General features: G+C 39.3%; 2 protein-coding genes across 2 annotated transcripts; both read left to right on the top strand.

Moving 5' to 3' along the window:
- The first annotated feature begins 1,194 nt into the window (after positions 1-1,194).
- zgc:153675 (uncharacterized protein LOC768179 homolog) lies at positions 1,195-8,786 on the top strand. The gene is made up of 3 exons (XM_047583926.1): positions 1,195-1,537; positions 4,257-4,344; positions 7,383-8,786. The coding sequence occupies exons 1-3, from the start codon at positions 1,529-1,531 to the stop codon at positions 7,667-7,669; spliced, it is 384 nt and encodes a 127-aa protein (XP_047439882.1). The 5' UTR covers positions 1,195-1,528; the 3' UTR covers positions 7,670-8,786.
- Positions 8,787-9,193: 407 nt separating this feature from the next.
- Positions 9,194-15,808, top strand: hgh1 (HGH1 homolog (S. cerevisiae)). Its single transcript, XM_047581771.1, has 10 exons — positions 9,194-9,338; positions 10,213-10,335; positions 10,973-11,111; positions 11,233-11,370; positions 11,578-11,732; positions 12,966-13,063; positions 13,853-13,951; positions 14,200-14,291; positions 14,375-14,497; positions 14,647-15,808. Exons 2-10 carry the CDS (start codon positions 10,226-10,228, stop codon positions 14,863-14,865), a joined length of 1,173 nt encoding a protein of 390 aa, XP_047437727.1. The 5' UTR covers positions 9,194-9,338; positions 10,213-10,225; the 3' UTR covers positions 14,866-15,808.
- The last annotated feature ends 7,503 nt before the right edge of the window (positions 15,809-23,311 follow it).

The raw sequence follows: 23,311 nt of genomic DNA on the forward strand, positions 1-23,311 counted from the left end.
CAACACTAGAAATTAAATAAATGAATGAATAAAAAAACAGTTCCTGATTAACGATGAGATGTTTATTAGTCTTAAAATCTAATGGAGTTTTTCAGAAATGCAGCATCACCAGTATTTTGACACTGGAAATTCAAGATTTCAGCTTGAATATCATGCCATCACGTTTTTGTGATCTCTGAATAAATTTCAACTTGTTTATTTATATTAATGAGATAATCTCTTTAGTCTTTTTTTTTCTTACACTACAAGTTGAGAGTTAACAGGAACAGCAGGTACTCTGACTGTGTTGGACGCAGCCTAAGTCAATGTAAACAAAGAGGACAAAGACAAACGATGCCTTAATTTGTGTCTGTCTGTGTTAGCTTGGGTCAGAAACTGGATTTTTCCAGAACAAGAAATGTTTGACAAATTTGTTTAATAAATTTGAATGAAGTTCCTTACTGCTTTGAAGGGTTTAGATTATGGCACATACTCGAATTCTCTAAGACAATTCTAACTTTTTTTAATCTAAAAATGAAAAAAAGCTAAAAAAAAAAAATCTATCTATCTATCTATATATATCTATATCTATATATACAGCACAGGACAACAATAATATATGCATTTTTAAAAGCCGAGACGACAATGAAAGAAAAAGAAGAAGACCTCAGGACAGAATGAGGTTAGGTAGAAAGACCGGGAAAAAAAGAGAATGGAAGGTGAGGATGAGAAGAGAGATGATGCATCTTGATAAAGCTTGATACATGTGGCATATATATGTGATTGAAACAAGATAACTTGACATGAATGATGATATGAATGTATTTGTTTGTACTTCAACTTGTTTTTGTTGTCTTTGTTTTGCTGCTCACATCTCATGAACAGTATTGATGGTACCATTCACAAAATGTTTATTTGTCATCACAGTGTCTAATATGTTATTGTTGCATTTGTGTATTATTTAGTCACATTTTTCTTTGTGAATCAGATAATGCAGTTTCCTGAATCTTTATTCAACTTTCAGCATCAGTTACAAAACATCAGAGTTTGACGGTAAGGTGGAAGTCAAATCAGCTACACACACTTTATCTTGCAGTAACATTGTTCTAATTTAAGACCGATTCCTCGTTTTTATATAGCCTCCTATTCAGCATCTTATTTTGAAGGGGTGCGACGGACGTTCAGTGTGTCGCTGCGTGTTATTTGACTGGACGTGTGTTTGTGCGTTTGTGTGCGTGAAGGCGCCACGTCGGCAGAACCAGCAGAGTGAAAAGAGAGCTACGCAGCCCTGCGTGTCCAAGAGTGTGTGAGGAGAAGTTAGAAAGCTGCACATTGATGCGACACAGGCCTGAAAACCTGAAGAAAAAGAAAAAGAAGAAGAAGAAGAGGCCTCAGATAAAGAGACAGAGATCTGCTGCGGGTCCCACGCACAAAGACATCAGACATCAGACATCAAACTACAGCTGAGTTTGACTCGGAGGCTGAACAGAAGCCGCTCCAGTCTCAAGTTTCTCTGTCAGGTGTGTTTGTGGGAGAAGACCCGGGAACAATGGTGAAGGTAAGAAATCACCCATATCTTTGTTGACGTTGAAGTATGTGGGAAAACACGAGAGAGTCGTGGGGTTTTAACGGGATCACAGTGTACCATGACGTGTTCTTCACCACAGGGATGCACGGGTGATGATTTGGCTTAATTTTGTACAAGTACATATTTCAAAAAATGTTTTTTAAGACATCCAGACATTTTTCTCTTAAGTAGCATTAAAAAAGTTGTTGCACAGCTTCCTGCAAATGCCATCTAGTCTCGGATCCTGTATTGCCACATCTGAAACTGAAAAAAACAAAAAGTTAAATTACGTTTTGTTTTTTAACCCACATCCACCAGAAACACGGATAAAACGCAGCTGTGACTTTAAACTTTATAATCCGGGCCTTTTTTTTTTTGTGGTTCAAAGTAAAAAAAAAAAAAAAAAAATAGGGGTGGAGTGAAGATATTTTTGCAAGATTGACTTTAGATGCAGTGTTCTCTGTTTTGCAGAATAAGGGACCATTGTTTTAAAGTTAAAGGGTCAGAAGTCAAAAAGGTTAACACCACAGTGTCATGGCCACCATCAGCTGGAGTTATTTGCTCTTGTTCAGCGTCGTAGCCACGTGTTAAATATTCCATACACCTCACACATGATGAGTAATTGTTATTTCACTATCATTAGCCGAGAAGATACACAATTATACTTTGAGATGGCACAAATGGTGTATGTATGCACTCAAAACCATACGAATAACACTCTGTCTTCAACAAATCCTTTTTATAACGTCAGCCCCCGAAGAGAAGAAAGTATGTCACATAATTACATGTTTAGGCACGACTCCCAGTTACACAGTGAGTCCTGTCTGTAATTCAGCTGAAAACAGGGAACGGTTTGAAGAGAAATAGTGTCACAGAATGACACGTTTCTCTTCACCTGCATTTGACATGTTGAGTTGAGCGAACACTCAACATCAACGCCCACATTCATGCTGAATTCCTGGGAGACTCGATGCCAAAATGTGAGTTTTGTAACAAGAGCACATGCAGCGAGTGTGTTTTACATTTAGGACGCAATTATAAGGAATTTGTCTTGAACATGCAGCTCTGACTCGAACAGTAATCAGCCTAAAAAAAGTGACTTTAAACATATGCCACCATGTTCTAAGCTCTCATGGCAGAATAATAACTTTTTATTTCATAAAACACAACCTAATTCTGGGTTTCCTGTGGTTTAGATTTTCTGATGTAACGAAGGGGTCAGATCAAACTACAGTTAATTTCAGACTTCCAGTAAAGCTCCTACCTCTCCCATCATGCAACGCATTAATCTCTGGTAAACACCATGGATGTTTAAAGAGACTGACATCCGGTCGCTAGTGGACAGTCCAGGATCTGGTTGCCTACGTAACCTTGTTGTATATTTACCACCCAAAATGTAGAAAGGGGAGAATGTAAAAATATAGCTAGTGTATGGACACAGCTAGCTCTCCTTGTCATCGACGCTCCCTGTTTATACCGCTCTAGAGCCTCTATCTATTACTATCGACTGTATGTATCCCATGGGACCGCTTCATGGAGCGGTTGGCCTAGCAACTGGGACTCGTCATGATGTCACATCCTGTTTGTATAGTGTCAAATAACTAACTAAAAGATACTATAACGATAACTTATCATAAAAAATGATACTTGGGTATTATGTTAACTAGGGAGGCACCGATCCGATATTTGTATCGGTATCGGTACCGATATTGATCTCGATATATATTTGCACTAAACGATATTAAGAGCTGATTTATAGGTATTTATTTTGAAAATCTACCAACCAAGCTAGTGAAGCTATTGTTTTTTTTTCTCAATTTCAGCTCCTTCATCTATTATTTATTTTGTTTCACATTGGATTTTGAATCTGAGGCGGCTTCACAGTCAGTGCTTCAAACCTGCCATCACCATGGTGAATTTGGTAGAAACCAACGTTGCAGATTTATCTTTTCTTTGTGGCATCATGTGTGAATAAATGCGAATAAATCTCTCTTTTTGTCGCTACAAGTTACTGAACTTCATTTAAATTATACGGTCTCTTGTTGCCACATCGCTGCTCGTCCCATCCTGTTTTACGCCTGTTTTCTCCTAACTTTCCCCAGTGGTCATTTACGGTATTACAACAAAAAAATCCCACATGTCCCAAACTGCACATTCCCCCAGACTTCTGAACGCCTTTGAATGCAGACTTTTGTCACTATGAATATGAGGTTCATATTTGTAGAATATTCCCAGTACCTAGGGAGCAAGGGTGTATTATTTTAGTGACATAATCACAACGGTAGGTCAGGTAGTTGGAAGACGCAACCTTTCCTGGAATCTGGAAAACATTCACAGTCACTCTTTTTCTGTTGCGCCAGTTTGTGACGCAGACTCCAGCTTGTTCACCTCGACCTGACACAACCCTGCTGACATAATTAGGGTTATTTTCTCGCACTTCGTAACACTCCTGCAGAGCCACAGAACACATTATGCAACTAATTAGTCTGCAACTGGGAGAGGACCTCTTCATGGTGTCCAAATAAAGTAAAAGCAAAGCTAGAAAACTGTCTTATGAACACATGAAGACTTGATTTGACGTGATACATAACAGTAAATATTAATATGGAACTCATGTGTTCATTTAAGTATTAAAGGTTGAGGAGAGCTGTCACTGTGTACCTTGGTCTATTCTGAGTAAGACAACCTCGGGTTTTCCTGTATTTTCTAGAATGTGAACAGCGTCAACGTGGAGCCCCAACCTGGGACCAGCGTGGCCTCCGATGAAGCTGAACCCACCAACAGCCAGTCTACAGAGGGTAAGGAGTGAGCTCCCCAGGTTCTGGCTAAATGCTGGAGCGTCGTTGGGGAATTGTGGTGCAATCAGTGCTCACTTGTTATTTCACTGCTATTTCAGAAACAGTTGGTTTGTCAGGGGAATATGTTTGTTTGTGTAAAAGTGGCTGCAGCTCCAGCCTGCTATTTGCGTCCCGCCTTTGAGACACTTTGCTCCAGTTTGGTCTCCTGCTGCGGACCTCAGACAACTTCGCTGTTGTTTCACAATAGAGCACAGCTGTCATTGTCTGGTTTTAGTCCTGATGGCAGAACTCGAAAGGAGAAATCACATACACTATTTATGTGGATAAATAAACAATAGTAATGCTAAAATTTCATCTCAGCTGAGTGATTCTAATTCTAGTGGTATTTTATAGTCGTGCTGCCCATAAAAAAATCAGACATTTAACATATCCAGTAAAAAACATTCTGCATCTATAGAATCAACTGGCCAAATACTAAATCTAACGTAATCGGACCATAAATTGTACTTGTATAGCTGCTAGCACATCAACGACGAAATATCTGGAAAAAAAAGCAGATATTAGACATTAGTTGTGTTGTAATGTTAGAAGTAGGAATGTCAAAATTAATACAGATTAATCCATCAACATGATTAATTAGATTAAAAATTAGATTAAAAATTTTAATCTGCAGCGTAGCCTGACTCTGAACGCTTCTCACATTAAGTCATAAAGTATTATGCAAGAAGGTGTTTTTTTTTTTTGTTTGTTTGTTTTTTTTCTCAACAAAGCACCCTCCAACTTAACATACCACATTAACGTGAAGCATACGTTAGTCTGGTTGCGTTGTTCATTGCGTTGGCACGTCACCCAGCTTGCAACAAACCAAGACAGAGATAAGCTGCCAGCGCTGGCTTCCAAATAACAGGCCACTCCTGCAAACACTGTTTCATGTGAGAGACTGTCCTCAGTTGCACCAACATTGTAAATAAGAAGTGGTCAGTTCTCCTCTAGGACGATGTTGACAAGTTAGTTTGTCTTAGTAGCTGCTGAAGGAGGAGCAGGAGGGCCACATTAATGTGGATAAATGTTTGTTAAAAAAGTGGTTTTGTCAAAACTGTTGAAAGTGTTTAATAAACACATTAAGTGTATATATGTTCTTTCTTGAGTCTGTGTGCTCAATAATATAGATTAAAAATGAATGATATTTAATCGTGATTAATCGAAATTAATCCACAGCACCCTGTGATTAATCTGATTGAAGATTTAATCGTTCGACACCACTACTTAGAGTTTATCCTAAAGCAGCACTGTGGCTAAATGCTGCATCATGTATATATATATGTGTGTGTGTGTGTGTGTGTGTGTGTGTATTGTAGCAGTTTTTAGTTTTTAATTATAACAAAACCATCACCTGTCTGAATTGCCTTCATTTAAACAAATACTACAACATTTTGAGAAATAAGCGTTCTGGTAGTGTAAGATTAGTAGATTACTGCAAATATACTAAAAGAATTAGCTTCAACAGGGTCTCTTTTTTTATCCTTTACATTCATGTTCACCCGACATTTCATCTGATGTCATTAAGTCTTTAACTTTTTCGACTTTTTTTTCTGTATCAAATATAATAAATAATCAAGACCTTAAACAAACTACATTTCATCAACCTCAGCAGAACCTTGTGATTAATAATAGGTAGTAAATATTAGCGCACTAAGATGGTGAATGTGATGAACGTAAAACCGGCTCGACAATCACATGTTAGGGCGTGTTCAAACCACCAGAGGAAAATCAACAAGCAAGCAAGAGTTATTTTCAGCTGAAGCTGGTGATAGCAGGGCCACAAACCGAAGCCTTGACCTTGTCACTGTGTGCTCTGCAAAAAATCAAACTGGAGCTGGCTTCAGCGTTGTGGAGCATAGTTAATCAATCAGATGTGTTTGTTTCACCAGTTCATTGTTAAATGGACGTTGGCACAACAACATCAACGAACACTTAAATGGAATAGCTAGTCCTGCTGGGCCTCTTTGTAAAAGGCAGCGTGTTGTTAACATTTAGCATGAACTGTGCCAAAGTACCAGTGTAGTTTATGCTCTTATTCTAAATAAACAAAGTATGTGGTTTCTGATGTTTAACATGAGTTCACACTTAATGCAAATTATTCGCATGTGCAAAGTGTGTTGAGGGAAGACAAAACCTCATAAAACATTCAGCCTGAAGTAGCTTAACCGCATTCTGCGTGCTGTCCTACTGGTAACAAAAATAATGTTCAGGTCCAAAATGCCATTCATCACGTGCTCATCCAAAGTCTCATATTTTTTTTATAGCTCACTCCTCTGAGCCGTAATCTAACATATATCCTCCCTCACTATGAGGGAATACCTAAAATTGCATTAAGCAGAAAATATTGCTCTTCAACCTCCCGTTTAAGTAACATTTGTTATGATTAAAGTGAATTTCGTCCACTCTCTGAATTTTAGTCTGAGAATTTTAGTCGGGAGTCTCTCCGTTTCATTTCAGAATTCAATATTCATGATGATGATCTGTTGGGCTAAACAAAAACACTTGACATAGTGATTTACCACAGATCAACAGCGACACAGTCGCATGAGCCCCATGGAGTTGAATGTGTTGACAACAAAATGGCCGCTGTCAGAGGATGAGATGTTTCCATCCTACTGTCGCATCTATTGCAAAAGATGTTGACAGGAAAATAACAGACGTTGGTCTTTCAACATATAATATTACAACATACTGTATATTTACTCTGATTGGTTGTAGAACTATCCAGATGTGTGTGCTGACACGCCCCATAATGAAATTCAAACCATATTCTGATAAGAATTAGCTATGAAGGGTTAAACGTGTTGAATCACTTTTTTTAAATTAAGCTTATTTATTTCTGTTTGTTTGTTATGGATTGGAAGCAGTATAGTTGAGTCAATAACTTTAACTGCTGACTGGATTAATCAGTAATGAAAATAGTCTTTAGTTGCTTGCAACCACGTGTTAAATAATGAAAACACTGTGTATAATACTGACGTTTCATTTGTTTTCAGACTCTGGTAAAGACCATGAGGTCGCCGCCCCTGGCATGGCCTGGCGAGTGACCGGCGGCCTCTTCAACATCACCAAGGGCGTCGTTGGCGCCGCAGTGGGCGGAGTGGCCTGGGTGGGCGGCAAGAGCCTGGAGATCACCAAGTCGGCCGTGACCAGTGTGCCGTCGATGGGGGTGGGGCTGGTGAAGGGCGGGGTGTCCGCCGTGGCCGGAGGCGTCTCCAGCGTGGGCTCGACGGTAGCCAATAAAGTCCCCTTCACGTCTAAGAGGAAAGACAAGGCAGAGTGAAGAAGAGGAGGAGTACAGTGATGATGATGATGATGAAAAAGATGATGATGATGATGAAAAAGATGATTGATGATGGACTTGCCCCGCCCTGAGCCAACAGAGACCAGCTGATCTCTCTCTGCCAATCAGACACCACCGTGCCTTTTTTGGTCTCGAACATAGTTCACACTCATCAGCATAGACTTTAATAAATATACTACATAAATTAAATAAAGATTCAGTAGTACTACGATACCATGGCAACCCAGAAATAGCACCATTAAAACAGAGAGTGACCGAAATGCTCCAAACAATCCTTGACTGTCCTCCAGTGGAGTCTGTGGCTCCAGACAGACTCCATGTACTCCAGCGCGTGGTGGACTTCATGCTGAATAATTTTACTTGTTTACAGTCCAGACTGAGGCGGCTCCAGTCCTCTGTCTCCTCCTCACTCTCTCCAATACAGATATTTAGTGCAAAGTTGTTGAGCTTAAGTGCTGGTTTTTAGTATTCTTTTTCTATTTTGCAATGGTATTGAAGAACTGTGTGTGTTGAGAAATTTAAAATGTTTCAGCGTTGGAAACGAGGGATCAGCAGCATTCCTCAGAGAAAAGTGTGGAGCCTTCTCGGTGTCTGACCTTCTTTTTTTTTTTTTTTTTTTTTTCTTTGGAAGAGCCCGGGGCGGTGTTTCCTCCCCTCCCACTGCAGCCATGAATCTGCATGCACGAACACTTCTCTGAAATGCATGTCTGAAAACTGTAGACACAATCACGAGTACCCCCAACCCTCTGGGCTCAGGTCTTCTCAACAACTACATCATTGTGAAATATTTTAGTTTTTTTTTTTTTTTCCAGTATGTGTTAAAATGCTGTACAATGACTTTTGTAAGATTTAGAAACATTCAGCAGCATTTGAATCATTGATGATGTAATAAAGGTGGAACTGTACCTTTAATGAGAGCGTTAATGCTGTACTGTAGTGCGGGCTCGTAAAGATTTATATGCAATATCAACATTTCAATGCCTGGAGAAGTTTGGAGAAAAATGGGAGCTCTCGCTGAAGGGACTAAACTATGTGAATGTCATGTCTGTGTTTTTTTCAATATCTCAATAAAGTAGTTTGAAAAGTTAAATATAAATAGAAGATGTTGACTTGAATCTGTCCTGCTGTCTTGGTCTCTGAATATTTGTGTGTCCTGGTTTATAAAGGTAAGTTTTTTGACAAATTACTTGCTTAGCTATAGACATGTATTTGAAAGATTACTATCAGATTGATTATCATGAAGGTTTTAAATGCAGGCATGGTCCCAAGATGATTTAGTGTTTATTTATAGAATAATTTATTAGGTTGTAAACCATGTTATTATTTCTTACTTTGGCTGTACAATTCGTTATAATGTAATGAAATGTTGGTTTACCAACGAGGGTTGAAGTTATTCACTCATGTGGAATTCAAACCATAAACTTACATGTGGCGAACACCAGGGGGCAGTGAGACCCAGCAAGTTTTAATCTGCTGAAAAAACACAGACGAAGAAGAAAAGCAGGCCGCTAACCCGGAAGTAAGGCGGAGTTTATCTCTGATGTGTCCACATGTTCTGTTTCTTACACATGATGGCTAATGTTAGAGGAATATACAACAAGGCATAGAAGGGAAATGTAAACCGGAGAAATCCAATAACCAGTTAAAGGTAAGATAATTTTTATTCAGTAAGCTGCAGTTGTTTGATATTAGACACGTTCAGATTTCACGAAAGAGTTTAAAGGGTTTGGAAAGCCTCTCCTGAAAGTTTTTCATCATGAGTTGAAAGGAAGTAAAGCATCTCCTGATTAATTTAACTTTAGCTGCAGTAGCACAACATTATATGTGTTCACCATAGCAGCGACCTACTTCTGAAGATGCTACTCAATAAATGCTAAAGCAAACAAATCCCTGGACGTAGCCTTAGTTGGCACGAAATATTTACAGTACATCATTTTTTACTGTACACAGTTGTTATCTAATAACCCCAGATTAGTGTACTGACCACGAAGAAAATAAAAAATAACCTGAAAATCAGCTGTCTCCTAAAATTAATCAATAATATAGAAACATATAAATGTATGTGTAAGACTTTCTCACATTACATCTACACAATTTACACTCCTATACAGTATTGTACAATTAAAAGTCAATAGCAGGTCAACAGAGTCAACCTAAGGAAAAGTTGGGTCACCACATCAGAAAGAAACAGTTTTCCATTAGAAATAATAAAGAAAGCCTGCAGACATCCAATTACAATGGCACTAGTTGATTATTAGAACTGTACAGATGAATTTGATTTTTAATCAGTAATCAGTAATTTTTTTTGTTTCAGTAATTTCAGACTCAGTATTTATTCTCAGTCTTAAAAATCTGATTAAAAAATTCTATATTTTGTCAAAACTCACTATGACTAGAAAACTAAACTACTACTAAGGTTTTAATTCTGGATCATTTAAAAAAGACAGTAATAAGTGTATCACTATTAGACAGTACTGCTGTGGGAGCTGATGACTGATTGTGGTTTTATTGATGTGTATTAGACACACTTACAAGATGCTGAGCGATTCTGAGGCCGCAGAGCTGCTCTCCTTTCTGAGCCCCGGTACGCGTCCTGATGTCAAAGGTCGGGCCACAGAGTGCATCCTGGGACTGTCTGGACACAGGTGGGAGGACGATATCATTTGTTTCTGTTTATAGAAAGAAGTTCTCAGCCCAAATAGAAAAGGTGGTTCTGACCTGAATCAGACCACACTCTGGTGTCAGTCTTCATGTTCGTGCTGTCCATTTTAATCAGCTCATGGATGTTCAGGATCTTACCAGTGAACTATGAAAAAGATTTGCATGTTTTCACATCGTAGATGGCCATCAGGCAGAAAAGGTAAACGCTTCAGATCTTACAAGATGTACTGAAGTGTTAAATAATTAGGGAAAGGTTATCAATAACAGTGTAATAGAGGTTATTGGTGAAAATGTACCAAGGAGGCTCTCTGTCATTACCATAACGTTTCCCTGTTTAATTTAACTACAGAGCAACAGTTTAAAACCAGTTTATCACTGAAAAAAATAGAAAGACTTGTTTTATGTCACATCTTGGTTCCAGCTTTGAGCTTCCTCTGTAGCTTTGAGGAGTGACAAGACATAGATGTTTGCAAGATGAGCTGTTGTTTGTCAAGCTCATCCCTCTAACGTTAGGGCTGAACAAATGACGCAGTCTTTACACAGTCACAGAGATCAGAGATTAGAGAGCTAACCACCTGTTCGCTTCTGCGATAAGTCATTTCCTTTTTTGTTTGTTTTTAGGGATGGCTGTCGCTTCCTCCGCTCTAAACCTGACTTAATTGTTGCCTTGTTTGCGCTGACCTCTGACCCCTCTATCGCCATAGTGAAAGACTGCTACTTCATCCTCATCAACCTGTCAGCTGACGAGACTCTGCACAAGGTGATCAATGGGGAGCTGAAGGAAAAAAAAAAAAAAAAGAACAATACAGCCCTTGAATATTTTGTGTGTTCAGTTTTTCAAAGACAAACACGTTAGAAGTGCATGTTCTTGGTTCTCTCAGGTTTTGGTGACAGACGTCAACGTTCTTCCGGTGTTGTTTAAGAACCTTCTGGATCCAGAGCACCCATTCTCTGATCAGATCTCCAGCATCCTGTCAAACCTGACCCGCCATGAGAAGACCTGCAAGACTGTGTTCAAGGTCGGCTCAGTTTAGCTTCGGTGTGGGTAGAATTACTGGGATTAAAGTGACATTAATGGCTTTACTTGGAGAAAGATAAAAGTATGTAAAACCTTTCTAAACTGTCTTCACTACACTTGCTTCTGTTTATTCTCAGGACTAAAAATGTTGTAGTTAATGGAACTGCTGGACAAAATGCTGGATTTTAACACTTGTTTGCTGGTTCAGGTCCTGCAGGAGGAGGAGGTCAGTCTGGCTCAGCTGGTTGACATCTTCTGTACTGAAGGTTACAACAAGAAGGCTAAACTCCACTACCTCGGTCCTCTGCTGTCCAACCTCACACAGCTGCCTGAGGCCAGGAACTTCGTAATGGACAAAGAAAGGTGATGCCGCTGACTAGCGATGACAGGCAGCTGTTTCCTAGTTGGGTTTTTGCAGCAGCAGCAGTTAGTCACGTACGCACGGGCGTGAAAGTAGACAGAGCTCCACAAAGGGCTTTTTCATATTTCATATAAAAAGCTTTTCATGTTCATCCTGAGCTCCGCACCATGTCCAACATATGTCTCATCTTTCAAGTGCATTCACACTAACAACAACAACAACAAGTTCTAGTGCACTATGAGCACCCAGATGGTAAAGACGTCCAGTTCTTTTCAGATTATGAGTTTGTTAATACACCATTTGTATTTTGTTATGGGGCGTATTTTAACTGATAAAGAGAAAAATAAATTCACCTCCACAATGCTCAGATGCATCAGTACATTGCTCTTACTCATCTGTCCATCACTGCATTAATTTCACCCAAACAATTTGATATTTTCTGTAGCATAATTAGTTCCCAATAGAGCTACTCCAGACCAGCGTTCCCCCACAAAAATTTGTGAGTGGTGAAAGTCTGACCGGTTTCCAGTCTAAAACTAGACACCTCTCACCTTCAGCGAAACCACCAGCCAGTTTTCATGTTTATATATTGTGTTTTATACAAAAAGTGTTTATTTTTCACTGTTCTGTTCTCAGATAGAAACAGTGTATGTTGATTACATCAATTTACCAGACTGTCATGATTGGGAAGTCAGACTGTTGCTATGGTGATTTCTGATTTCACTTGTCTCATCTGAATTGAGACACACTGCTGGTTTCTTATTTTTGAACCACTGAATTTTTTGGTGGAGCTTTTGCTTTTGATCAGACTAAAAAATCCCTGGTCACGCTTGACAGAGCAAATGACAGATTGAGCATCGCTCGACCACTGGATGATGTTGAATATTGTAATCTGTGTAAAACTGTACTGGTGGACGCCCCAGTACCTCGCCTGGTAGAGTGTAGGTTTGATCCCAGCGTGCTCTCTTTGCTTTGTTGGTTTGTAGTATTTCACATCCACCACGCAGCTACAAGTATCTGCACATCCCCAATTTCTCAAAAAATGCCAATTCATTTAGAGGTTAAATCATTAGTAATTTTTATTCCCCAGATGGACTAAACCCAAGGACGTTGTGGTTCAAATGAAACATCCTATAACAAACAGATCAGGACCGATATGTAGTACTAGTACACACCGTAACATTTACAGTGAATTCAATCAGCATGTACCAATGATGCTTATGTGTGCGTTTCAGGTGTGTAGTCCAGAGGTTGTTGCCCTTCACTCAGCACCAATCAGTGACGAGGAGGGGCGGAGTCATAGGCACGCTGCGCAACTGTTGCTTTGATCACGGTGAGACACTTTAATTTACTAATAAACTGAATTCATTAATGGGCATCCCACCACGTTCACCTCCAGTTTAGGTTTCATTCAATAGAATAAAATAGAACACAGGAAAACTTCCTGGAGATAAGGAAATAAACTTCGTGTCTCAAAAAAGAGAGACAAGCATGGATTAATGTTGGTGTGATTTTCCCCGTAGGGGAGAACTGAAATAAGTGAAGGACTTTCGACTGTGTTTGTCTGTTTAATCTTGAGCAGAGATTTCAGTTGTTTGGTTCACAATAACACAGCAAGTTGTCATTGATGTGTGTCAAAAAAAAGGTAAATAACTGAGCCATTTTCCAACACACTGATCTCCACCTACATGCAAAACCTACGATATGTAGTTAAGTTTCAGAGGATGCAAACGTTTGGAGATTTAAAACAATGCAAAATAATTTGGTGATTCACTGTCCCACTATATTTAGCTATGTTTAAAGGTAAAAAGGTGTTTAAAGGTTTAAGGGTAAAGGTATGTGTGTTTATGGCAGTTGCACGGCCACATGTTTGAAATTTAAACTTGTATTATTTGAATTGTTTGAATATTGAATGCAAAATGATAATAATAATGTACATACATAGTAGCATTGGCCAAATTTAATATAGAACACATATAGTAGGTAGGGGGTCCCTACTTAATCTCTGTCAGTTTGGGGGGGCCTTGGCCTGGACAAACCTTGAAGAGCCCTGGAGTAGATGATGCTGAGATCATCCACTCAACACTGACTCATCCAGTCGTCTCTGCTCTGCTCTGTCCAGCTCATCATGAGTGGTTGCTAAGCGACGCTGTGGACATCCTCCCCTTCCTTCTGCTGCCGCTGGCTGGTCCAGAGGAACTGACAGAGGAAGAAAATGAAGGTGAGTATATATATATTTTCATACTAATAAATTACCATAGAGGATTATATTTTAAAGAATTAAGTGAACATCCAAGGATCAGGCCTTTGTTCACCTGAACAAAAAAACTGGACTTGACTGACCTAGTTGAGGTTCTTTATAAGAAAGACCAGGGCAGTCTCTACCTGCTAAGGACACTCAGGTTCTTGTGAAGTGTTGAGAGAAGGTGATAACGCTGGTTCTGTAACAGAGTCTGATACGATGCTCAGGTTTGCCCGTGGACCTCCAGTACCTCCCAGACGACAAGAAGAGAGAGGACGACCCCGACATCAGAAAGATGCTGCTGGAGACACTCTTACTGGTACGAGACCACAAACAAACACAGACATACTGTACATACTTGTGTCTTTATATCGAGCTCTTCAGTGTTTCCTTCTTGTGTAGCTGACAGCAACGAAAGCCGGCCGACAGACACTAAAAGACAAGAACGTTTATCCGATCATGAGAGAGTTTCACCGCTGGGAGAAGGACGTCCACGCAGCAGCAGCCTGTGAGAAACTGGTCCAGGTAGGATGCAGATTGGCCAAATTATCAGATATGAACGGAGGTGAACTCTGACCTCCAAATCCAATCTGACCTCACATCACCTCGATGGAAAATCGGCCTAAATTAAAGCGAATTAAAAAAAACAGAGCAAATGTCCTTCATCGCTACAGGTGCTGATAGGAGACGAGCCGGAGCAGGGGATGGAGAACCTGTTGGAGGTGGAGATCCCTGAGGACGTGGAGTTAAAACTGAAGGAGGCAGACGCCAAAGAACAGGAGGAGCTGGAGAAAGAGCAGGAGAAGATGAGACAAGAGGAGGAGGAGGAGAAGAAGAAGAAGAGCGATGCAGAGCAGACAGACGGCGAACAGGAGAGAGGACTAATACAATAAAACTAATTTTGGACATTTCTGCCTTCACTGACTCTCCCTTTAAGTGACTTTTTGTTTTGTTGGTTCAGTCAGAATGATTTCCACAAAGAGACAGTACACTCTGCATCAGTGATTAAAGTTTAAACCCACTTTAATGACCGTCATGAGTATAAAAACAGAAAAGTCATCAGCTTTTTGTTCTTATCTCACCACACACTCACTTCCAGTTCAACAGATACCCAAGCAAAAACCAAAAAATAAAATCTGATATTATAGTGCTGCACTGAACCTTATGTTAACGGAGGTTCAGGTATTGATCATCAGTTTATAAATAACTGAGTAAGTTGTTGATTGAAGCTGTGTTTTCATTTTGGAGGCTGTGTTTGTAGTAGTACTGAATACATGTTCCTGTTATTTTTGACAACCCCATTTTAGTCAGTGTGCTAGGCTAAATAACGGAAACACTTGATTCAGTCCGGTTTAACAGCTCCACTAACTACATCCTCCTCCACCTGGGACACATGGACCAGTTGATTCTGGTGATAATCTGGAGTTACAGTTTCATGAAAGCTGTCGCCAACATTGAGCTCAATAATGGTAATGATGTCTGTCACCTCTGTTTTGTTGTTGATGAACATGGATTCATTAGCAGACTGCAGCTGGTCTTCAAAATGAAAGACTCGATCTTTGACCCGTGGATCTTGTTGTGTACAGCTGTTATTGTACTGCACTGTGCAGCAACTCCTCCTCGTTCAACAGGCTAAATTTAAATTTTCAATTTGGCCCTGGAAGACAAAAAAACATTTATTTTATTGATGATTGTGGAGATAAGTCAGATTTCTCTTTTTTGTACGTGCTTGGGTTTTGTTTATTTGCAGAAATACATCCAGTGGCTGTTATTTGATTGAATTAACTTCCTCTTCTACACAAATAAAAAGCAAACTGTTTCAGAAATATAAAAACATTTAAACAGAACAGATTAACATGTGTTCAGCTGAAGGTGGCTACATGTGAAATGTGATGAGGATTGAGACATTAGAAGCAGAGATGTAGATATATGAATACCAATATAAGATACAATATGCTTTCTTCATCTTCATACTGGTATGTAGCACATGTAACACTTAAAATATATCTTACATTGTGAAACCTCCTCAACCTTAAAAGGAAACAAAATACTTCAGGAATAATGTCTGTCTTGACCCTTTTTTTTTCTATTGCTGCAGTAAATTGATCCTTTCAGAGTAAGTAGGAATAAGAAGGTAAACTGGTTGAGGAAAATAACGCACAGCCTGAAAAGTCTACTAGATAAACTGATGTTTAGATGAAATATCAGTCTCAGGACAGCAGAGGGCGCCACAATATTAAGAACAGAAGTTAGAAACAAAGCTCATCTTCAGAAACAAACCACTTCTGCAGAACACTGGAGGGAAAACAGTTATTGGCACATAGGAATGAAATTCCTCAACTTTATATCTATACACGGTAAAGGACATTATTAATTCATTAGGGAAGGGTATTCACTCGATACCCTTGTGTATGAATATGAGGGGCTAAGTTACTGTTCTGTCTGAAACACAAAGTGAAGAGTCCTGAAAAGGCTGTTTAAAGGCTGGGCCGTATTCTGTATTTAGAGAGTTAGAAGTAGTTTTTAAATTAACAGTAATATAATTAGAAACTCACATTGCATTGACCAATTCTATTCAGTTTGTTTCTGTTCAACTGAGGAAGCAATAACACCTGGAACCACTAGATGGCGACATAACACAAACCTTATTAATGGACAGTTATTGCATATGTTACAGTTAATGCATTTTGTGTACTGATAGTAGAAAAACATAAAATGTCTCTACATCAATTATGATTGTGATTAAAATAGGTAAAATAACACATTCATCTTCAATTGTGGCTTAAACTGAAAGCTCATGTGATTTAAACTTTTGTGAAGAAAAAACACATTTTGGAAAAAAAAAAAACACATTTGAGTGTTCCTAGCTAAGTGGCTAACTAGGCGGTAGGCCCATTGACTGAAAGGTTGATGTAGCCATCTATGTGAGTAGTCAGCATATGTTCGGGTCATGTGTGGTGATGGACTAAATGTCTGCAGGTGTGTTACATAACTGCCTCTGGTGTTTCTTGCCAATCGGGGACACTTGCTGCATTGTCAGCAGTTTGGTCTTTCCAAGTTTCACAATATCTGCAGGGAGAGCAGTCGCTAAGAAAAAGAAAACAAACCACAGCTTGTATATGATACTTCATCTAGTGAGACTGAAGAACTGCAAACACTCTGCTTTTTCTTTCTGAACTCCTGCTTCAATATTACACAGGATGTGAGAACAAATGACTGTGTGTCTGAAGGGATCAGTCTTCCAGGACTTTGTAACTTTGAAACTACAGCTAAATGTGGGTTAAACCAAGTAGCTGTGGTGGATTTATGCAGGCACAAACTCACACAACACACATTGGTGATCATCCAGGGAATGGTATTTTTACTTTGGTGTTCACTTAAAGAAGAAAGTGGACCACATAGATGCATTTTATAAGAAAGACCAGAGGATGAGTGTACTCCTGAGGGCCCTCTATGACCTCTGTAATGTAGTAATGCATGTTTACATAATAAATGCATTTAATTTACTGCTATTGATGCTATATAAATAAAATCGAAATAAAATTTGGATATTCTGCAGCTAAACTCAAGTCAGAAGTTTTTTTCATCATTACTAAAGTAGTCTTTATATCCAAAGCTGCTGAATTGATAAACTGATGCCATGCAGTTTGTAGCCTAAGGAAAAATCATTGTGTTACGTTGACCTCTAGTGGTGACTGGTAAGATAAAATAACATAAGATGTGCCTTTAGTCAGCCTGCAATGGGAAATTCTCATTGTTAACAGCAGCAGACACACATCTCAAGGATGCAGACAATTCAAAACAGTAGGTTTAAAAAATATATGTGTATGTACATGTAGTTAGGAGGAATATTGCACATTACACAGGATATTGCATATATGTTGGTTATAGAGTCTGACAGCAGAGGGGAGGAAGGACCAGTTGTATTGCTCCTTCGCACAGCGTGGGTATCACTGCTAATTAGTGAAAGGATCACTACATTTGTCAGTGCAACAACTACCTTCCCAGAAACTCTTAACAGAAGCTGCCACAGTCTACAGCACCGCAGAAACTTTCCATTTTTCACTAACGAGAGGTCACACCTGCTCTATTGCGCTTTATTTCATATGTTCAATGTTCTAAAAGGAAACGTTCAGAAGATCTGATGAGATCTGCTGACCCTTGAGCTAGGTCATGTAAATTTATCTGGCCCTTTAGTTCGGTCAGATAGAGCAGCATCAGGGTGGTCATGTGAGCTAAATCTCCTACAGAGCGCCTGCAAGTGTGTGTGTGTGTGTGTGTGTGTGTGTGTGTGTGTGTGTGTGTGTGTGTGTTGTGGTAAAAGCCATAGACCAGAGGCAGAAATATATTTTGGATCAAAGGCCACCACACAGCTTCACTTCTGATCTCAGGCACATTACCTGGCTTCTCTCTGTTCTTTGTGAACTCATGTGAGCAGCTTGGTTTTTTTTTTTTTAGAGCTATCTGATAGTTTAAACAATCTGCTGATGAAAGACTGTGCATGCTAAGGCTAATTATAATACTTCACTCAGTCATTAGTAATTGTTTTTGTGGTGGTCTGATGATCATTTCCAGTCAAGAACACAGTCGGGCTCAGTTGGCTCTATGGCCATAAACTGGTATGAGGTTGTACCCTCCACACAGGCACCTCCTGGTAGTCCTCTCTCATTCCCTGCTCCTCCTCCTCCTCCTCTTCTTCTCCTTAGCCAAACCCAACACAACTTCAGCTCCTCCCCTCCGTTTCCAACAACAGTCAGCCTCCTGTTCCTCCTCTTATCAGGTCCCTGCAGTCACTCAACCATCTTCTCTTGTTTCTATATTCCTCCACGTGTGCATGAAGCATAACGATTGGTGCTGTCAGCTGAATATTTTTTAAATTTAAAATGTGATTTGACTGTTTTGGGTTAAAAAAAAAAAAGTCTTATGGAAAAGCAGTGTAATGCTAGATATAACCCCCACGCATCCAAAGCTGGTCACTTGTGATCACATTGCCCAGGTTGGATATCAAGGTCTGAACAAGGCCTAAGTTTGTTTGTACTGGTCCTTTTGATCTATTTTATGCCTTGCAAGCAAACCGTATCTTTAAACGTTAGTGGATACACTTACATGTGAGCTAGCTGTCCATCATCCAATCACCCTTTATGCCATCCTTGCATCTGACCAGTGAATAGTTGAATGGCTCTTAGATGTATGTACGCCACTCAGAGGTTCAATGATCACAGGTCAATCATCATGAACGTCTGTCATTTGGTTTTATGCTTCACACAGGGCACAATAAAATAACTGATAGATAAGAGAGATTAAAGAAAGGTTGTGCTGCTTGTTGTCTGCAGCTCTTCGTCCAACAGCTCACTACAGCTGCTTTATCTTGCTTTATTGATCTGCTGTCAGAAATGATAAAAAAAAATGTTGGTTTGCTTAAAGGTAGCGGAGTCTGTCACTGTCAAGTCACCGACAAACACTGACTGACTACTTCCTAATTAAAGTCAACTTGTAAATTGGTTGTATTTCCAAGTTAAATGATTCATTTCCAAAACCTCCAACTCTGGAGTGTTTTGTTGACCCATCCATCCACCTCAAGACTGACTAACTGATTAATCACTGCAACCATTAGAAGACTATTATTTTAGGAAATAGAAGTTATAGATGTTGTCTTACATGATCACTATAGGACGCTGAACAACAAAATGAAACTATGTTCAGAACTGAGACAAAACTTTCGATGTGTGTTAAATAGTCAGATGCAAAGGAAAGACTTTAAGACAAGTGGCATGTATGACTGTTCACATGTGTTCTAATGTACATGTGACTCTGTGCATGTGTGTGTCACTAAACTTCCTGGGCTGTATTCCTGTGGGTAAATGCTTCCTGTCAGGAAACAGACTCACTTTCAGAGTCAACACGGCTGAGCATAAGCACACGTACAAACCGAATCACATGCAAGCAGCTGGATGGATTCTTCAGTACTGTGGACATGATGTTTCTGATCAATAACACTAATGTTGACCTCATCCTCATTATAATCAACATTTCTCTATTACTTGTGCTTCAAGTAAATTATGTAATATTTGTGAGGACTTGAATTGAAATCCATCTTTTGGCTGTGTTAATTTAATGTCTAGCATCTTGCTAATGTAACCTGAATAGCATAAGTTTCTTTAGAAACAGTGGGACATTTAATGGTTAATGACATGAGATGTTGTGATTTCAGTTCTTGACCAATATTGTCTCCAGTACTGGAGCATCCTATGGTGTGATATTGCACATAAGTGGAAGTATCTCACAGTTTAATTGCTGTCTGGAACCAAAATGAAACAATGTTCAGTGTGACTGGTTTTAAAAAGCCTCATAATATTTTCTTTGTGATTTTTTTGATTGTAATCTATCTCATCTATTGTGTGCACAACAGTTTGGCCATAGCTGCACAAATCTACGGCCAATCCACCGTTTTCCAAAATACATCTGTGGAAAGAAATCAGTGATGGAAACTATTCAGAATATTTCAATCATAATATGTTAAAAAGTGTAGCTCAAGACTATAATACTGTCAGTTACTGTTGACTTCTTCTACGCTCAAATTACAAAAACCAATCTGTTATTAGATCATCCATCTTAAACTAGATCACTTCAACAGCATCAACACGGGACTGTTGAATCTGGCTACATTGATTTTAGTTAAGTGTATCTAAGTGGAAACTGAAAGGTTTTCTTGTATCGATCTGGTCAGGTTGGATGGATAGTGTGATAAAACGTGTGATAGTTTTGCATTAATAACTGACTTTTTTTGGCTGCAAGTGAATCTCTTTACTCTGTACCACGTGAGTCCTCGTGTCAACATTTTTGTGTGTGTCTTAGTTTTTCTTTTCGTTTTTGAGTGTGCGTCCTTGTTTTCAATACATTGTGGGGTCCAAACCCTTGTAGGTTAACAACGTTGCAGGGACATGTTGTCCTTGTGGGGACTTTGAAAGGTGGGACCTGTCTTGTGTGTGTTGTTTGTTTTAATTTAAGTTTAAATCTTTCTGGGTTTTGAGAGTTGTTAAGACTTGACTCTCAGGTAAATCTTACAGTTGGGTCAGAGTTAGAGGTTGCATTATGTCAGTAAAGTCCACTTCAAAGATAGAAACACAAGTTTGTGTTCTTGGTTTTATTAATTTGTGGGGGCAGAATTCTTGTGTAATACTAAGGTAGCGGGGTCAGGTTGTCCTTGTAAGGACATTTTTCTAGGTTTGTGTATCTGGGCATGTGTGTGTGTGTGTGTGTGTGTTCTCCCATGGGCCCTGTGGCATTCACAGGTTGACAAGAGGATGTGAAGGTCAGTAAGTTCCACTTTAGGTCAACAGTCATTAAAACACGCACATTATCGTCTCACAGTGGTGGGTTCATTAAAGAGGCTTAGCCTTAATATCTGGTTTCGTTTGTGCAGAGTGTGAATTCAGACTTTCTCCACTGTTCCTCTAATTACGTCTGGATAAGAGCAACAGATAAAAATCCTGATCATCTGGAATGTTTTTGTAATGAAACTTGGGGTCGTTAAGCAAAACAAAATGTGACTCAAAATCAAACATTACCTGTGATCTTCAAATGCATCACACCTTAACCAGCACATTACGACCGAATACTGGCGAGGTACCCGTCATGTTTCTATCAGACAACCTCCCAGATGGTGTGAATGAGCACTTAGCTACATTTCACGGTAATAAAAACCTCTTCCTCTGAAACATCTGTCTGCCAGACGACTGTTCTGCTCTTTCTGCTGCTGAGAGGGAACTTGAACTGGACATTTTCACCAAGGAAGAAATCAAACCGCGTTCATCTGAATGTCGAGAAATGTGCTCAAAATAAAACGCTGAATAAAATCTGTCGAGATGATTAAAAGAGCCACCTCTCCATCAGCCCACCTGTCGACCCGGATGAACGCCCGAGTAACATAGCCACAGAGGGTATTTCCACATCCAGGTGATTTTCAGGATCTAGGCCGCTTCAGACATGTTTGACTATTTGATAATGATGGATATTTGTTCTGAGCTCGTAAAACATTTTCAACAGAACGTTATGAGGCGTTTCGTGGCTGAAGAGGCTCGAAAACTCTGGACCGTCTGTGTATCTGGGACAACTTGCTCAGATGTGCCTTGAATCACCAGGGTAACTGCCTCTAACACACACACACACACACACACACACACACACACACACACACACACACACACAAAAGTAATCATTTAATTATTATTAGTTTTTTGTCCTCTGAAGGAATTTGAGCGCCCACAAAGCGACTGTACAAACACATTTCTGTCTCCACATGACATTAGTAAAAAAACAAAAACACAATCCAGTGACAAATGGGATATCAACCTCTGATGCAGCTGTTACACAAACACACATGCCACAGATAAATAATTAGATAGTCTTTGAAAAAATCGAATAAACCCTTCATTATATAAGCAAACACGCACACGCACACACACACACACACACACACACACACACACACACACACACACACACACACACACACAAAATATATTTCCCCATGTGGCAGTGAACAGGAGGAATGTACATCTGTATTTGTTCTTGTCAGGACTAGACTGAAGGATTGTTTGTATATCGGCTGACACAGATGAACAGAAATGTCTGGAGGACAACCTGGTTACTGTTGCTATGACCCCAAAGAAACCTGCTAACATAAAAGTATTCATTTGAAATTACATAACCTGGTTGTCTTTCGCCATGACATGTTGTAATTCCTCCTATTCTAACACGACAAACTTTAAAGTCTGTAGGTGCTTTTGCATTTAATTAAATCGTGAAAACTAATTTTTTGGTTCTTCAACTAGAATTATGAATGAATCCTGGACAAATCTGATAGTTGACTGATATTAAGGAAATTGTCTAAATTTCATGTTCCTGTTTGGTTTGGTTGCATCCTTTTTATGAGCATTTTATTTTGTCTTTGTAGTAGGAAAACAATGTTCATTTGTCCTTATTCAGGCTTAGAACAAATAAACAAATGTTTTATTTCAATGTGTATCTCAATTTCTTCTCTGAATTGGTAAATATATATTACATAGGTTGTGATATTCAATACATATATACAATGTTCTCAATTGTGTTCTTATAATTAGTTTAATCAAATCAGAACACTACCTGCAGTTTCTAATTTGATACGCAACATGATTTTACTTTGACATAAAGTACGAGGAGAGAGGTGCTGCAGACTAAGAATGATCTTAAAAAGCAGAGTCAGACAGAGGTTAGAGGGAAACTGTTACTCACAGATTTATTTCATGGAAAAAGCAGGTGGTTTGAGGACTTCATCCTCTCAGCGTATACAGCGTGCTT

This window comes from Mugil cephalus, chromosome 4 (genome assembly GCF_022458985.1).
Source record: "Mugil cephalus isolate CIBA_MC_2020 chromosome 4, CIBA_Mcephalus_1.1, whole genome shotgun sequence".
NCBI classification, from domain to species: domain Eukaryota; kingdom Metazoa; phylum Chordata; class Actinopteri; order Mugiliformes; family Mugilidae; genus Mugil; species Mugil cephalus.

Excerpts from the sequence above, each read along its gene's own strand:
- zgc:153675 (XM_047583926.1), top strand. Across the intron at positions 4,345-7,382 it reads CAACAGCCAGTCTACAGAGG|ACTCTGGTAAAGACCATGAG; the intron begins GTAAGGAGTGAG and ends ATTTGTTTTCAG.
- hgh1 (XM_047581771.1), top strand. The coding sequence starts at position 10,226 with ATGCTGAGCGATTCTGAGGCCGCAGAGCTGCTCTCCTTTCTGAGCCCC. Across the intron at positions 11,112-11,232 it reads CTGACGAGACTCTGCACAAG|GTTTTGGTGACAGACGTCAA; the intron begins GTGATCAATGGG and ends TGGTTCTCTCAG. Across the intron at positions 11,371-11,577 it reads CCTGCAAGACTGTGTTCAAG|GTCCTGCAGGAGGAGGAGGT; the intron begins GTCGGCTCAGTT and ends TTGCTGGTTCAG.